The sequence below is a fragment of the Apteryx rowi genome, unplaced genomic scaffold, assembly GCF_003343035.1.
Source record: "Apteryx rowi isolate R43461 unplaced genomic scaffold, aptRow1 scaffold_115, whole genome shotgun sequence".
NCBI classification, from domain to species: domain Eukaryota; kingdom Metazoa; phylum Chordata; class Aves; order Apterygiformes; family Apterygidae; genus Apteryx; species Apteryx rowi.
In genome coordinates this window covers 971,317-989,553 of record NW_020447364.1, presented here as the reverse complement: position 1 = coordinate 989,553, position 18,237 = coordinate 971,317, and the positions used below count along the sequence as shown (strand labels likewise).

General features: G+C 38.9%; 1 protein-coding gene across 2 annotated transcripts in view; it reads right to left on the bottom strand.

Moving 5' to 3' along the window:
• AFF2 (AF4/FMR2 family member 2) overlaps positions 1-16,634 on the bottom strand; it is a 263,475-nt gene extending 246,841 nt beyond the window's left edge. For both annotated transcript variants that reach the window (XM_026079836.1, XM_026079846.1), the window contains exons 1-3: positions 16,546-16,634; positions 11,261-11,381; positions 4,462-5,352 (exon numbers count right to left, since the gene is read on the bottom strand). In XM_026079836.1, coding sequence (XP_025935621.1) covers positions 4,462-5,352; positions 11,261-11,381; positions 16,546-16,586 — 1,053 coding nt within the window. In that variant the 5' untranslated portion in view covers positions 16,587-16,634. The remainder of the gene's footprint in view (positions 1-4,461; positions 5,353-11,260; positions 11,382-16,545) is intronic.
• Between the last annotated feature and the right edge of the window lie 1,603 nt (positions 16,635-18,237).

Below are 18,237 nucleotides of genomic sequence, written 5' to 3'. Positions count from 1 at the left end.
TGACATAGATTTTGTAGGCCTTTTGGACTGGTTCCTAGCTTTGTATGTTGGGGAAAATTTAGTATATGATCACTTGCTACTTTGCAGGAAAGTGAAGCCAATTGTGCAGTGAGATTTAAAAACTCTGCCTTGAGAATCAAACATTATCTCAATTGCCCTTCATTTCCTGTCTCTAAACACGTATTGGAAATCCATGCATTGTTCTGGGGAACTGTGCATAAGGTTTTCCAGGAACGTATCTTCTGATGTTCCCACAGACCTTAAAACCCCTTGCTTTATTCTGTACACTCAGTAATTTGTGTTCAAGTCCAATCTGAAATGTACACGCTTTCTTTCAGCTATCTCCTGCTGAGCTAGTCATTTTTAAATAATTTGTAAGCATCTGATTCCTAAAGGTTTAAATATACACAAGTGTATCAAGATTCTGGATTTTAATACAGCAGAGAGCGGATCAGCTGTTATTGTGGACTCTAACCTCTACTTTTTCAAAGAAATGCATGGGATTTAACAATGCAATTCTCTGAGTGGTAAGTAACAATCATATGCTGTCATATAATTTAAGTAGATGGAATTCTATATAACACAAAAGCTCTTTTGTGATGTCCCAGGCTTGCCACTATTTACCAAATGTTAAATGCAAGCTCAAAAAATATATATATTTATTTAAATATAGAATAAAGAGACAAGACTTAATAAGGAAGAAACAGGAAATAAAGTTTATGGTTTGAGGTTTTCTGACAATTTTATGTTTCAGCTCCAGGGCCACTGTTATCAACTGTCTCGTGATATCTGGTTCATTTTGTAGAAATGAACCCTACAGTCATATGATAGCCTTTTGGTCTCCCAGTTTTGAAAGGTCTGCTTCATAATTTCTGAATCTGAGAGACTGGCAAACCTGGGTGCTAGTGGTTACATTGCATTTTACCTCAAGGCACCAATGCATTAAGATTTTTTACCTTAACAATTGGAAAACAGTACCAATAAGTAAAATGAAGTAGGAAGGAAAAAGAAATCTAAAGGATCAAGCAATTACAGAGAAATCCTTAAAGGACATAGCTCTGCCATTGCTATTTCTGGACCAGGAACATTGGTGCGTGGCACAGACAGCTCTGAATTAGCTCTGTGCACGTTGGGCAAGACCCAGACATCACAGAGCAGCATCCACTGAGTGGCAAGGATTATTACTTGGGTGCATAACTGCTGCCACCACTGTATCTCGACCCAGCTGGGTAAGTCTGTGTGAACTTACCATGAATCTTTACAAGCTCAGAAATCACTAAACCACAATCCATTGCAGAGTGGAGGCATGCCAGCAGCAAGGCATTAACAACCTTGTCCATTGCAGAGAAGCTGGAAGATGGATGGGCATTTCCAAGGGCAGAATTGGGTCCCGCCAACAAGCAAAGATTCTTAGAGCAACACCTCAAGTGACACAAATTATGTTATAAAATTGATCACTTCCTCACACATGGCAGAATGCTTCCAGGGCACTCAACATCCTATTCCATTAAGCCATGATAAATGGGACAATATTTCCACATCAGTCTGAACTCATCCTTTAAATCTGCTTGTTCAAATATTTGGTCACTTATTTCCCCACCCAGCCACCCCCCTTGGTACTGAAAATTGTCTTTTGCTTTCCCACCTTTGCACATCTTATAGATGCCATTAGGCCATGAACTTCACCTACAAATTTTATTTCTCCACAGAATTCTTCATCTTGAGAGCATGCAAAATTTAGAGAAAATTCTCTGAAAAAAATTTGATTTGCAATCTTGATGTGCACATTTAGCTTGAAAAATGGACTCAGAGATGCACAGGAGCTACCGAACTAATGACAGAGAAATGCACCAAAAAGCAACTTTCCTACTGCTAGTTTGAAGAACACCACCACCACCACCACCTGGAACGGTGTTAGGATGGAAACCCGGGGAGCAGGAGCAAAATTGTTTCAAGCAGATCACTACGGCTGGAGGTGGCTAGGGAAGGTTCATAAATTGATAAGCACCACCGAAGGATCATAAGCCTCCACATCAATTGTATAAAGATTACAACAGAGCCACTCACTGCAGTCATTCCGAAAAGGTTATGGGTTTCACAGGTGTGCACTGTCAGTTCTGATTAAGCTTAAACTAAACCAGTTATCTATAACGTTGGATTGGAAGGAGTTTTATTGCTGAACGCAGGGTAAATCAAATTCAGGATACACATCTGTGGAAAAACACAGAGGGCCAAAGTTCACGGTCCTGACACAGGAGAAAAAAAATCCAATCCTCTAAAATCAGGAGGAGATTTGCCTGTAAAAAAATCCATCAGTCTGGTCCTTGTCACACATTCTACATCACACTGGAAAGTTATTCTTCACCTCAACACAACTCTGGGTTTTATTTCCTTCTCCAAATCATTGTTCACTTTTGTAGCACAGAGGCTATTTTAAGATTATTATCTGCAGTCATTGCTAAAGTGACTAGAGTTTATCATTTATCTGATCATAAATGAAATTAATTATACATCTGTACTTTTCACTACACAGGATAAAAGCTGAAGCAGCTATGTCACAAATTCACAATGTAATTTTTCATCTGCTGGCCTAGCAAACTTTACAAAAACAACAGTTCACATCAGAGGTTCTTAGTTTTTTTTCTTCAAAAACCTTGTGGGTGAAATACTGCTCCCCAAAATCAGTAGTAAGAGCTTCCTTGACTTCAACAGTACCACGATTTTACCCAAGAAAGAGAGAGGGGGGGAGGGAAAGGGAAGGGGAGAGGGGGGGAGGGAAAGGGAAGGGGAGGGGGGAAGGGGAGGGGAGGGGGGGGAGGGAAAGGGAAGGAGAGGGGGGGGAGGGAAAGGGAAGGAGAGGGGGGGGAGGGAAAGGGAAGGAGAGGGGGGGGAGGGAAAGGGAAGGAGAGAGGGRGGAGGGAAAGGGAAGGAGAGAGGGAGGAGGGAAAGGGAAGGAGAGAGGGAGGAGGGAAAGGGAAAGAAAAAAGTACTTTTAATAGTTGATTTAAGTTGTAAAAGGCACATTCTATTACAAAAAAATGCTTCATATTAATGCTGCACTTTAAAGTGCATCTATTGACTCATTGTGTTAATAGACGGCAAAAGTGAATAAGTGTATTTGCTTTTGCAACATCATTATTTCCTTTACACGCAATTATTTACTTGCCAAACAATGCTAGCGACAAATCGCAAAAGACTATGAAGCCATCTATATCAGCAGATTTTTAACCTAAGGTAAAAATAAACAGAAACATCTGTAAAGTAATCCTGTACAAAGCTACATTTATTAACAAATACATTTTCTAATAAAACACCATCTGCAAGCAACCCTCAGCTTCCACTTGATATAAATAGGCCTTTTACTGTTTTCAGATGCAGTTCCCAGAAAATTATTCCAAGCTCTACTGCAAAACACATCAGTCTTTGTTGCTGCCTGGAATGTTAATAAATAACATCAAGTTTTTAAATAGTCAAACAAATTATTGGCCTGAAACAATTATTCCAATAGAAAAAGCTGACCTTTTGCAATAAAGTGGTTTAAGAATGCATCACTTCTCATTCCTAGTATAAAAATATTACCAAGCAGGGAAATATTTTGGGGGAAACAGAAAGCTATGAAAAACGCATATTGCAATTCTACTCATATGTACACTGTAAACCTACCTTGCAATGGTTACTGCTTTAGAGAAACTCAAAATAGGAGAAAAAGTATACAGAGTATAAATAGTTCAACTGGTACCCGTATAATACATCTGTGCTTGAAGTGGACAAGAATATGAACCAAATAAAATATTCCTCACAGGACTACTGTAATGACCAGCAATACAAAATTCAACAGCTTAAACTGTTGGTAGCAGAGATTGGGACTGGATCCCAACATTAAGAGCTCTTCAAAATGCATAAAAGCTTTAATGGGACACATTTTCATAAGCATTACTCAGAACTTAAGCCACATTAATTCCATTAAAGCAATGGGAATTCAGCAAATTCTGCAATTAAACCTGTTACTGGTAGAACTGTTTTATACCACTGACATTTGGGCACTTTCATTTTTCCTTAAAAAGTTTAAAACAGTGTGCTTTATATCAAACTAGCTCCTAACTGATTATGCAAAATCTGAAAACTGCAGATGAACTCAGATATTAGAGTTCTCTATTCAGAATTCTAGCTAGTTTAAATGTACTATATCCAACAGAGATTTAACCTTTTAATATTAATGGGAAACAAGCAAAGTTAGTATTCCAAACTGTGATTTTAAAACTTCAATTAATGTTGCTTACTGGGACTATCACAAAACTTTGCCAAAAGTAAATTTAATCGTGCATATTCTAGGGAAAAAAAAAAAAAAAGAATGTTTCAGACCCTAATTCCAGGAAATGGACCTGCATATTTGCATGGACAAATATTTGATGCATGAAATAGTCAAGAGGTATGAGAAAGAAGATATTTTAAACTACTTACTTCACTAACAGGAGGAATGTTAAGCTTTGGTACTTTATTCTTCGAACTAGGTGTGTTCACTTTTCCTTCCAACAGTGTTCCAAAGGACTGATTTCCATATCCACTCTCAATTTCTATTGGAGGCTTGAGTTCAGGTGAGTCATTGGGGACCTGGTCCTGACCATCCATAGGCCTGACATAAGCTGTAGGCTTTTGCTGGACCATGCTAGTTTTACAGTGAAGTCCTGGTGGGAAATTCTGGGTCGAAAGACCGTTGTTTGCAGATAACAAAGATGTGGAAGGAAGTGGAGATCCAGGACCATGACCTACAAACTCAAGCTCTGTTGGCGACTTTGAATGACTGTTTTCTTTGTAAGTATGTTCTCCAGTTGTTGACTTTGAATGAGTGTGCCTCCTCGAATGTGAAGATGCTGCCATAGAATTTGCTTCCTCAGTTCCTCCACCTTTATGCTGCTCACTCTGACAACTATAGAGGTCTTCATATCTGCCCTGTGGCTGGTCGTGAGAGGAGCTATGCTTTGTCCTGTTCTGTTGACTGCTGGATTGGCTTGGCTGAGCCCCATTAGAGTTGTGACCACCACGAGACCAGTCTGTCCTGGACTTCCTGCTGCTCTGGTGACTGTGTAGCAAAGTAGAACTAGATGACAATGAAGAGGGGGGAGGCATCGATGTGGACGAGTGGCCACTGAGCTGATGAGATGGGATCATCCTGTTTCTTTGTTCTGGGAAAAAGTTCTGTTCATTTTTATCAATGGGAGTTTGTGGGACAGAATTCTTTGGGATTCCTACAAGGTGGCTCTGGTTGGAATGGTTGGTTAACAAGTCCTTCATCTCATCGTAGTTCCCCAGTGTGTTTTGGACACGGTTTGCAAGGGCATCACCTTTACTTGTCTAAAATATCAAAAAAAAAAAAAAAAAAAAAAAAAAAAAGTGAGTAAATTCCTGATTGAGAAGTTACTGCTTGAAATAGTTGTCTTAGAAGATGGCAAATGTTAGCTGTTTAATGGTGTCATGCTGACATTTAATTTAATTTCAATTACATCTTGCATATGTTATGTAAGAAAAACCTATCAATAACTGTGTTCAAAGAATGTCTTGAAACAGGCTTGCATGAGTAACGCTTGTATACTGCTTCCCATTTTCTTAAATATGCTCTCAGAGAAATGTTTAAATTACATCAGTTATGGATGTTATGAGCAAAATAGTCTGTCTTTATGTCAGATAAGTTGGGCTTGTACATTTCGTATCTCATGAAACATGAATGTACAGTTACTGGTTATTGAGCATTTGAATTGCAATTGCACATTTTACTCAAGTATGTTATTGCTCTATCACCCCCTTGACCCATAGTTCTACCATAAATCGAAGCAGGGCAGTCTGTAGTAAACATATGAGGCCAAACTCTTTTCTGGTGCAATTTCAATTACTTTTCTGTAGAGAGTTTAGTTTGACCCAAGATACCTACCATCTGAATCTAGAAAAACAAATGCTTCTAGCCACTGAAATGTTATAGTAGCTTCAAATAAAAAGATCATTCAAAAATATTTTCTTATAGAAGAGTATAAATAGAGATGACTGCCACATTCTTAAGTATGAGAATTCTTCTGTTGTCTAAGGGCTTGTTGTATTTGTGAATCATGCTCTTCCTTGAATTCCAGTAATTATTAAATAAATACTGACTCATCTGTGTTTCACTGCTATTATAATTTTCCTTCTGAATCATAAAGTGTTTTTTTTTCTTTTCCTTTTCACTTGTAAAAAGCTAGGCAAATAAGCTGGAAGCTATAATTAATATGCAGCTAACTTCCTCCCTCTTCTTTTTCTAAGTTACCCCACAGAGAACCAACGTATGAGTCTTCTTACTGACCTTTATATTCTATAGAAATGACCAGCACAGCACTAAAGCATCCTATTCTCCAGGCTTATTACTTTACAAGACTGAAAGGATAAAAACAAAACAAAAATATAGTTCCTGTTCAAGCAGATGTTTAACTTCTACAGCCTGGAATTAAAAGTCTGTAACTGCCGTATACCTAAGATCGTATACAGTGACACTTCAGATTTAGCCAAATATGCTTCATTTCATGTTTGGTTTCTCATTCAATACAGCAAGTAGTGCCACAGGCCAAAGAGACCTAAACACCAGGGCGTGAAGATGGGCAAAGGCAGCACTATGAACTAGTGGTTGGTTAGAGAGAGTCCCACTCTTGGGACCTCATTCCTTGACCAGGGATCCTACCATGCCACTGAGCCCATTTTCCTCAAATGTTAAGCAAAAGTCTGAGTGACAAAAAAAAATCCATGTGTGGATTCCTCTTGAAATACGTGGTTATTTTACTCACTGCTGAACTAGTCAAGAGATGAGAAGAATATTGCACAAAGATTTTTTCCTTAGCACTTCTCGTGCTGTATAAAATGTTGAAAAAGAAGATAATAAATGCAAATTTCCTTTTGCTCATTCTCAGGGATTGTAAGGTATATTACCACTGTGCTGAGGCAGTGATTTAAAAATTAACTGTTCAATGTTGTTCTCCTCTATATACATTTTGCCAGTGCTCCTAACTGACACAGTTAATAATCCCAGTTGTGGAAGACCACGAATCACTTTTATTCACTAAGTCCCTAGGTTGGTCATTTTAGTGGCAAAAATTATATTCTAGCTAAGCCAAGAATAAGCTCTTTGTATATGAGCAGTCTCCTTCAACTGAGTTGCACAATGAGCCATTTGGGCAGCAGCCAAAACCAGGCTCTCTGTTCAACCCCCAAATTTAAAACAAGGAGATTCCATTGTGCTTAAGGGCCCAGCAGGAATTACGATGCAAGCTCTAAACACTCACATACTTGTTCTGTTTCCTCCTTCCCCACCAAACAGTTTAACCCTTCATGGGATGGCCCATGGGAAACAGCCAAGCATCTGGAAACGCCTGGCCACTAACTTTGCCCTCTGGTTTAGCTACGTTTCCAGTGTACATTTAGCTTAGTGTCCAGAAAGTAAAAGGAAAAAGAAAAAAAAAAAGTACTGAAAACATATTATTACTCTGCAACACTTTAAAGGGTTCTTGCCTAGCACCTCATAGAGGGAACCACTATTTTAATTTGAATGTAGAGTTTTTCAATCATTTCCGTGTTGGAAGCATCTGATTTTCTTAAATTATTTTCTTTTACATGTCACACAGTGATAAATATCATTTTGCTTAATATGTTTCATGCAACATTTTCACATCCTGGGGACGAAAGACACTACATAAATACAATGCATTATTATTTGTAGTCATTTTCTGGGAGCACTAATAAAAATATATTTTCTGAAAAGCATGGAGATAATTAATTTGGACATTCTTAGCCTGTTTTAAGTGCACTAAAGCTCTGATCCAACTGTTATTGAAGTCAATGGAAAGATTATTACTGTCTTCAATGGGTTTTGGACCAGATTGCAAAGACATAGTAAATGTGAATGGTAATTTGTCTTACAGTGAAATAAAACTAGAACACACACAACTAAGACCAGATTTGCACATCATATAACCTGAGTGACTCAACGTGGCGTTGTGCGGTGCAAACCCCAGGGTTTAAGGCATAAAGCGTAACTTTTTTTTTCCTCAACAAATCCAGGGCTCTCGTGAGAAGCAGAGCATTGGCCAGCAAAATAAATATGAAATTTGGTCATAATTTCTGGTTGTTCTTTGTTACTTTCAGATTGGGGACAATTTCTACCTTCATATTCTGGATAATTGGCTGATTTCTCAAAGGAAACCTCTGTACACCTTATTTTCTGAACAGTACGTTGAATCACAACTCTGCCGCTATCAAGGAAATGCATTTTCTGAGTATTTCAAGGCATAAATTATATGTCTGGTTTGTGACTCATGGCTAGCAGCCTTCCCCCTCGTTCCAGGCTCTTGTTAATTTAGGAAATGTACACCTTCCTACATTTGCTTCTATTGCTTTCAAAAAAGATCTGTAATGGAATCCTATTGGAAGGCTAATTTGCTAGCTAGCTATTGCATTATAGTTTTACAAAGAAAAGAACTAATGCACTCAAACTTATAGGCCCAATTTACAAGGGTTTTGTGAAAATTTGTATGAAACTTGAGGTTTCATTATTCATTCACTTTCTCATGCTTTGCAGTTAAACTAACCTCCCTGGATGAGAAACTGAGGTTTTTTTTAATGCTAAGCTTGAAAAAAAAAGAAAGTAATAAATAATAAAATTCTCCAAAGATTCTGCAATGGAAATGCTGCCTATTGGGCTGTATTTCTCAAGTTGAACTCTTCTAAGGCAGATCTTTGAAAAAGTAACTTTGAAAAAGTAACAGAACTATTCCTACCATTTTCTCTAAGAAACTCACTATCTCTGAAACTCTTTACTAATTCAAAACATTAAAAGATATCAACAGTTGATTAATAAAATTGCAGTTTCTCCCAGGAAAATCCTCACAAAGAGATCATAGATTGAGATGTATACACGAGAAGGGCAAACAGTCAGACCACACATCTTGTGATACACAAGTGGTGGTAAGATCCGTGTGAGGAAGGAAAGAGCCGTTTCATTTATTTGGGCTCTTCTTCTTACTAGCTCACCTTTCTAAAACCAAACTTAAATGTCCCCAATTTTAGACCAGCCTTATAGCAGCTGCAAGTTGTCGAGTCTCCAAAACTGCAAAACAGCAGTGGCAGCACTCCCTGCACCAACAGTCCCTTTCCCGGGTACTGTAGAAGCAAATGGGGAAGGCATGATAAGCAAATAAGAATACTAAGTCTGGGAATCAAAGAAGGGGAAAAAGATGTTTTCTAATTCTTGAGACTTCACATTCCCAGCTTTCCCTGTGCTGTTCCATGTACTCTATCTTACCTCCCATCCCCAGGTCTTTCAGAAACCTACTGGCCATCTCTCCAGTGGACGCCTCTTATCCGAGATAGCTCGGCCGAGGACGTGAACCTCGTGCCCATTGCAGGCCATGCCACTTGACCTTGCTGGGCAGCAGTTTATGTTGTCTGCTCCCACCAAGAGTAACCAGATGGATGTCGCTGGTTGTGTGCACCAGGTCTCGAATCTCACTCGCCCAGAACAGCTTGAAATGGAAAAGGGTTTCAAACTGAACATGCAATACATTTATCCTCACCTCACAGCCTCTTTATTTTATTCTAGAATAAACATGAGTAAAACCCTGAGTTTGGTTTTGTACTTGCTTAAGAATACAAATCACTCTGTATCCATTAAGAGTCAGATTCAGCTCTTTTCTGTTCCTAGCAATACAGAACTAATAAAGGAAATATCAGTCTACAACATTGTCCTTTTTTGCTCCATAGTGTAAAATGGATGCAAAACCTACCTTTCATATTCAGCTTTGGTTCTCTTCATTTTGTACTTTTAAAACAGTTGTAACTTATTTTTGCATGCAATTTTCCTCTTAATTTATATCTTTCGCAATTTATAATTACAATGTCCTTTTAGGATAGTAATACCTCAAGTTTTGCTCAATACCATAGATGTAGTTTTCACAAATTCCTCTGGCAAGCAGGTGGAAAGCAGTAATGTGATATTCTTTAAAAAATTTAATTCTCTCAGGACAATTACCAGGATAATATTTTGATTGTTGTCCATTCAGTTTTTGACCATATGTATTATGCGCTTCGTTTATTAGTGCAAATACATATATGCTTAACAGGTGTAAAACTAGATATTATCATTCTTATGGTACAGTAGATGGGGGGGCCCTAGTTCCTGACCCATAGTTTTGCACAAATTTGCTTATTAGTCTACCCACTGAAATCCTGATGACCACTCGCATGAACTAGAATGTTCACATGACCGGCAAGAAGTCTCAACAAAATCAGTTCATTGTAAATTATTATTTACTATGAATAAAGGTGGTAAAACATGGACCAATGCAAAAAAGTGCATTGATTAGATTTTGTAAAAACAAAACAAAAAAACCCCACAAACTCTCCTACTGCATAGTCCTTATTTGACTGAATAAGTCTCCCAGTCCATAATTATTAGCAACCGTTTTATAATGATGCCGGTCTTTCCTCCTCCTGTTCTGGTGATTTTCAAAGAGCCCTCATCCTCCCTCCAGCTGCTAACAACGTAAAATGGAAAGATGAAGTGGTGGCCTTTCAATGGATGTCACTGATTGGGAGGAGAAAGAGATATGGAAATTTGCATTCTGATGAATTCTTCAGGGAATGTCTTACTGAAAATCAAAGCAGCAGAAATCATAAAGGGGGACATCCCATGGTGATGAAAATCTCAGGCAGTAAAGCTCCTTAGAGAGAATAAGTCTTGTCATAAGTCCCTTTCATAGCCTTGTTAGGCTCCCCAAAGATTCAGACACTTTCCCTGAAGACTTCTTTGGATGGTTATGATTGCAAAAGAAAGCTTATGGACTCATTATTTATAGAGGAGATTTTGGTTTTAACAACTCAGGCATATTTTTTGCTTAAAGATAAAAGGACTAAGTGCTAGTTTTGTAGGTATGACCCCACTTGTAGAGATATCAGCTGCACATACTTTTATTGAGACACTTTGCTGCATGTTTAGAGGAAGAAATCTTGAATTGGACTCCAAGGAAAATTCCTGATTCTGCCACGGCCAGCATGCAACACTGAGCAGAGTATTCAACTTGCCTCTGCTGCAATATGCTGGTTTGGAAGGTTGGTGGATCCAAGAGTGCGAGTACCAAGGCAGACGCGGTACTTTCATTTCTCAGAGGTGACATGAACCTTAATTTATGTTTGTAAAACACATTCAGATAAAAGATGTTCTGAAAATGTAAAGCATCTCGCTTCAATTTACCTTGTAGGGTTCCCCAAATAGGTTAAAACCTGAAGCAAAGAGATCTTCATCTTGCTGGACTTCTTGATTTCTTCTCTCCCATTCTTTCCGCTTAAGTGCACTCCGGTCTTGTTCATAGTGACTGAAGAAGAGAAACGGACAAAAAAGACAATACATTATTTTTTCCATAATTTAGTTACATATTCATTACTATCAATAACAGAAGAAAAACATCAGAAACTATGCAACTCTCAAGTACAATTCCGCAAGAAAGAAAAAAACACTGGGTAATTTTCCCAAATGTAAATTTGCAATCATAATACTATATGAAAGTGGGTAATGTCAGTACACTTGAAAATGAAAACAGACAGAAACATTCTTTTCAAATTAACAGAGCATTACGCAGAAGAATAAAATAGATTTTGATGTGTTTGTGTGAACATAATACACATATCTGCGGGCATAATACACGATCGCGTGCACACCCGCGTACACACCACGCACATGCACCCGCAAGGAACGTCTCTGTGCGGAGAAAGCCAAGCTGGAGCCAAGGGAGCGCAGCACCATCTCCAAACCCGTTTAACTGCGTAACACTTGTCTACATCCATCCCAATGCTGCGCGTCAGCCTAGCATGACTTCCAACACCTAATGCTGTCCCGCACACTTGTTAAAATTTATGTAAGGTTTCATTGTGGGTGTCAGGGGTGTTTTAAAAAGTGTTTTGTAGCAGTCTCCCAGAAGGGACTTTAGGTTAGTTGACTCTGGTGGCAGGTAATTCTACACGCAAACAAACAGCAGCGGATCTATCGCCTCAGAGCAGCGATGGCAAGATGTCAGGTATCTCTGTGTCAGTTTGCTTTGTGCACCTGCCAGACCGAGATGACAAGCTGAGAGATCACATTCACTTCTCTCCTGAGCAGCACTGAAGTACTTTGGTCTCTTGGCTTTGCAAACTACCTCCTGCTCCTCTGAGGGAAAAGATATAATTAAAACCCTGAAGGAGTAAAAAAAGGGAAAGAGGAAAGTGAAAGATACATGCTTCAACTTGCACTGACAACCCCTCGTGTGACAAGCATTAAGGGACACTTCTGTGCTTTCAACCCATATTTGATTTGTTATGAGGCTTTTGGCTCTACTTTGTGTCAGCTAATTAGCTACCAAATTCCAGACGACAACTTGAATAGCAGATTTAGTATACGCACTGATGTTATCTGTTGCAAACAGTATCTCCCTGATAGATTCTAGACATAAACACACACATCCATGCACACCCTATATGTATACATACATATATACAGGCATACAGACGTAACAAAGAACAGTTAATTCTCATCTCTCTGGCGAGAATGAATTAAATCTCCATAGAGCTCCACTGCACTTGGAAGATAACCAAATATCTACAACTTTTGCCTTTTTAGCTCAGCATGATGTTGTATTGAAAGCTTCACACGGAGAGATATAATGAGGAATGAACTACACAGTGATGAGGCTTTAACAGTGTATAAAGTCACTGATTTCTGAGTGAAACCACAATTACTAATTTGAAGCACCAGCTAATTAAAACCACAGCTATGTATTTAGCCTCTTGTTATACCTACTGCAGTTTATAATTATGAGGACCTCTTTATCTACTCAATTAAAGTTCTTATGATTGAGGCAGGTTGTGTTTGAACCTGCAAGCCCTGCAGAGACCACAGGAAAGCATATGTCTGCTTCCTGATGATTCCATGTATCCTTAGACTCACATACTTGTTTTCATACAGGGAGGGAAAGAAAAAAAGAAAGACTAATGCCACAGTGAAATCCCTAAATCAAAAATATGAATTAATAATTGGTTTAAGCAATTCAAGATCATTCACGCTTGGATTGAACAAGGCTTGAGTACAGCTCATAAACAGAATGTAAAGCCACCTACATAGGCTGAGCTAAATGATTTCCATCCACATTTTCCTTTTACAGGTTGGAAGGCTGAAATATTTTTTATTTATAGCACTTCTTGATGTAGTGACATCACTGGCTCACATTCATTCACCAGCATTGAGCCCCAGAACATTACTACAATAATCCTTGGCATTTTTGCAGAAGCAATAGCAGTATTTACTGGTTTCCTGAGGGAGAGGGAAGAGAAACTGTTGTTACAAGCCAAGGTCACTTCTCCATACTATATGCGATCACACGCTGCTACTACAATACTGCAAACTACAAACTACCCACTGAAAGGTAAAAAGGGGAACATAAGCCCCCCTTCCTTTCATGTCTCTACATCAAGATTAAAATTCACAGATATGGGACTAAGTGAGTACCAACTGTTTCCCAGGATGATACGTGTAGATGAGAACAAGGCTGACTCCATCTCTGCCCAAAAGCATTCTGGAGAAGAGGCTGGTTGAGCCCAGGAACATCACAGACTACCACTGGTAAGGGATCATAATACTTTATTGCCACAGCCTCCCACTGAATAAGGGAAATTGCCTTAGGAAAATCTCTCCTGAAGCAAAATGCTGTCTTTGGTGTATTTTTCACTGCCTGTCCTTGCTCAGGACTATGCCAGGGGCATAATCCAGTCCAGGAGCAATGGGAACACGCTGTGTTTAGCCTTCTCATGGGAGAACTTTCCAGTGGCTCCTTTGGCACCTTGACTTACAGGTTGCAATTCTTGCTTCAAGATCTGATCACTATGAAGTTTTGAGCTCAATCTTGACTCCAATAGGGTCACTCAAGTTAATGCATCTACTGTAAGCAGGATTTTATATCCTGCATGAGTAATCTTTTCTTATGGGAACAGTCCCATCTCATGCACTGACAGCATTCACTTCAGAAAGAATTTTTGCTGAAGAGCTGCATTTTGCAGCCTTACAACAGCAACCCTGGCCCAGAGGTTCAGGGTGAAATCCTGGGCCCATTCAAAGCAAACTGAATCTGGCCACTGATTTCAGCCTGGAATGGACTTCACCCGCAACATGAGATTCCAACACTTTGTTATCTAAAAGCTGGCTCTGGTCTTAAGTATGCAACATATTTAGGGTTGGTTCCCTAACTACTTTGGAGTGGAGGTGTTATGCCTCATCCTATCTGAGGAAAAGTGGCAAAGGCTCCAAGACTCTTTAGATATGTTTTATGACACATTACAAAACTACAAATTCAAAATCAATGAAAACAGCAGTAATTCACAATAGCATAATCACTTTAAAATACATTAACTTAAACTAAGACAGTATTTACAATGTTAACAGCAAAGGTTAAAAACACAGTATTTCTCAACACAATGTACTGAAGTATTTCTCTTTTAGTGGGCATCTTTAAGAAAGATGTACACTCCATACACCCAAGAGACAAGCACAGATGTGCACCTCATGCCCTGGACCCCAGTGATGTTTACAGACTATCAAACTGTGAGCGCCCATTTTACGACACAAGCAAAGGCCTAAGTGAATAGCTACCTCCACACTGTTCCCAAGCTTGGTCTCATTTTGTTCTTGTGGGAACAAAACAAATTAATGGTTCATTTTGAACTTTTCACTCACACAGTTACATTGAAGCCTTAAGCGTACAAATGTCTACTCAAAAGGAAGTGGTTGCTCATCAGGTCAGGTCAATTACTTTGCTGATTTCTCTGCAAATGCACTTTTGCTGTGGAAATGTTGATGCTGCACTGATTGTGGCTACAGAGAGTCAGGTGTTCTAAGATCATACACAGATTAGGATAACAACTTCTTTGGATTCCTTGTAATCTGAAGGGGGACCCTGATTAGATCTTAGTGCACTGAGAACCTACTGGGATGCTCTCCAGAAACTCTTAATGCAGCCGCAAAGCAATCTCTGGCAGTCATGTTTAATATTAAGCTTAACTAATGTTCTGTGAAATATGGATATGTGACTAGTGGTGAAGGTGCCAGTGAAAACTATAGTTGGATACCATGAGGAACACCAGAGTTCAGTCTGTCTCATTAGTACAAGAAATACTTCAGGACTCCTTTAAAGCCGTGAGGATGGGAAATCACATACATAGACTTCTGAAAACATTTAATGAAGAGATTTAGAGGAAAATTTGACAGCTGCAGGCCACGATACTCATTGTATCTGAGAGGGCCAGTTCCCTATTAAGTAACAATGTAGTTCAAATACATGAGTTTTATTGTTTTGTTACCACTTATTAGATTAATAATTAAATTAGAAGGGGGCAGTCTGTACRTAAATCAGGGAATAGCAAGAATGGTGAGTGGTAAGAATCTTACAAGTACATGAGACCCACGGATACCTAAAAATCACCAGTTTGTTGGATACGGCGTGACAGAATGGTAGCAATAACTATTGCTCTTTGGGTACGTTTGACACCAGGACAGGCTGCACATGCATTTCAAATAACAGGGCGGCGTGGATCCATTTGCCATGCTCCTCAGCTACGGGCACCGCGAGGGCCAGGGTGAGACCCCACACCGTGGCAGCAGGGTGCTCAGCCAGTTTGGATTTGCAGTGTCAGGGAGGGCCGTGGAGCGACAGCCCTGTGGCCCGGCTGCAGCCCAGCAAGAGCTGGGGTAGCGCTCAGGACCTCCCGAGGAGCTGGCTGAGAGGGGCAGGCTGCAGTGTCCCGGCAAAGGATGACAGGCAGGAATACAGGTTTGGGGACTGGACGCTAAAGATGTGGATCTGGTGATAAGGGAAGGAAATTGGACATGTTCTGACTACAAAAGGGAGAACCAGAAGGTGGAATAAAAATTCTGGCATGGGAAAGGGCAGTGCAACCATCTGTGGTGAAAGCAAGAGAGTGTGGTACAAAAGATCTGGGGGGAAATGAAAAAACCCTTTTGGACAGATTGCAACAGAGCAAGAGGTTAGAAGGAAGAGTTCGAGAGAAAGCTGAAAAAATAAGATAAGACCAATAGCTAAAGGCTGAGACCTAGTATTTGAGCTTTATCTTCAAAGATGTGGTAAGTAAAGCCACAGCAGTAGTCTGCTGAAGAGTGGAAAACTAGGAAAGGCAGACAAGGGCCTGAAAGACAGACAGGAGAAGGAGCAGAAGTAAGAAGTCAGAGCAGACAAGTCTGAAGGAGTAGTCACTGTGACATGAAGAAAAAGGAGAAGAGGAGAAAATCATCAAATGTCTAATGTTGCAGAAAAATCATGAATGAGAACAAAATACTGCTTTGTTGATTCAGTCAAAACAACAAAAGCCCAATAGGGAAAGAATCAATAAAAAAAGCTGGAGAGGCTTTACAGTAGTGACAGACTACACACAAGGATAAATTCTAACAAATACATTACATTAGCAATCCGCCTCTACATTACTCCAGATTTATCTTACCATAAATCCACTGATTTCATGTAAAACCAGAATACCACCATATTATACAAGGAAAGGAGAACAGGCTTTCTTTGGTCAGTTCAGATTCTCCTGGTATACACTCTGATATTTCCTTACATTTATTCCAAAGGAGGAAAAAAAAAAAAAAAAAAAATCAGCCTCAGGTCTTAAATTTTATTGCAATTCCTAAAATATATTTAGTAAATGAGGAGATTTCAAAATCTGGTCTTTAAGCAAAACCATTTTTTAACATAACATATCTTACTTGACCATCTGAAGTCTTTGTCTCACTGATAAACATCATGAGCCATATAACACTTAAAATAGCAAAATTCCTCTTTATCTGTTAATCACCATTGCCCTTGCTTCTTTGTCCTGGTAATTTTTCTACTTAACAGAGACCAGTCAGGCCACAATAAAATACGCTAATCAATAAAACTTTAAAACTTCTCACTATCTTTCATATTTAAACATTTACTTCAATGTTGTGTTCTTCATAGCATGAATAGTTACTGAAAGTATCTAACACTGAATATAGCTATCACTGCACTTCAAGATAAATGATTTATTTTAAAATATAGAATATTCTGTCTTTGATGTTCAACAGTTCTGTACAGAAACACTTGAGATGGTCATTGGTTATCTAACCGTATGAGCCAAATATCTTAACAATTTGCATTAAAAACAATGCCATTCCTGTAGCTTGTTTGATAGAGAATACAGAAGATTAAAGTCTCTGAACAAAATAACACCCAAGAGACCCCTAGGCAATTTATGGAAATTTAAGCTAGAAGGCTAAGGGTTTGGCTTATATTTGACACATTCTTCATTCCTTTTAGCTGTTTTCCCTCCCCCCCCACACAAAGTACCTAGAAAACACTATTTTCACTCAATTTCTGCTCTTTTTGGTGTTATGTAGCCCCAAATCTTTCCTCAACATGAATTTGGAAGGAACAGATTCTGGGGAATGGATGGCAGAGATAAGCTCCTGAATAGTAAGCGTATAAAGAATAGATGAGGTTTCAAAGGGGAGCATTTATTGTTTCCTGTATCATAGCACATTGTCTTTCGATACGATTAGTTATCAGTCTGAGTTATCAAAAACTGGGATGAAATAAAGCGCTTACGCAGTTATGCTTCATTGATGTCAGCTAGGGGAGCATGAAAATCTCCATGAAGTTGGGTAATTGATGTGTAAATCAGAGCTCAATCACTCTGTAATAGAAATGGTCCCACTGAAAGTATGGTTGTTGAACAGTATTGCAGAGGGTGGAAAAAAAGAGAAAGAGAGTCAAGATAAGACTTATTTATTAAAAATGATAATAACTAGCAATTTACACAATTTTCTCTGCAAGAGAGAAGTGCTGTCAGAAATACTTATATGCAAGCTGCAGACCACTATATTTGGATACTCTTATTCGGCAATAATTAACTGTTTCTGTTTTATTAAAATGCTTGAGGACACTGTTATGGATATTTAAAAAGCAAATTAAAAGAACACATTCATCCTTTGAAAGGCAACACGTGTAAATGACATCGGTGATTGTAATTTGGTTAACAATGTGTGTTCAAGGTACGTTTTGGAGTCCTATTACAAACCTCTTGCCAGTTCAAATTTGTGGTATGGGAAACAAAGACAAAACTGAAAAATACCTTAAGAAAAAAGAAAACTGAAGAGAAAAATGGTTATAA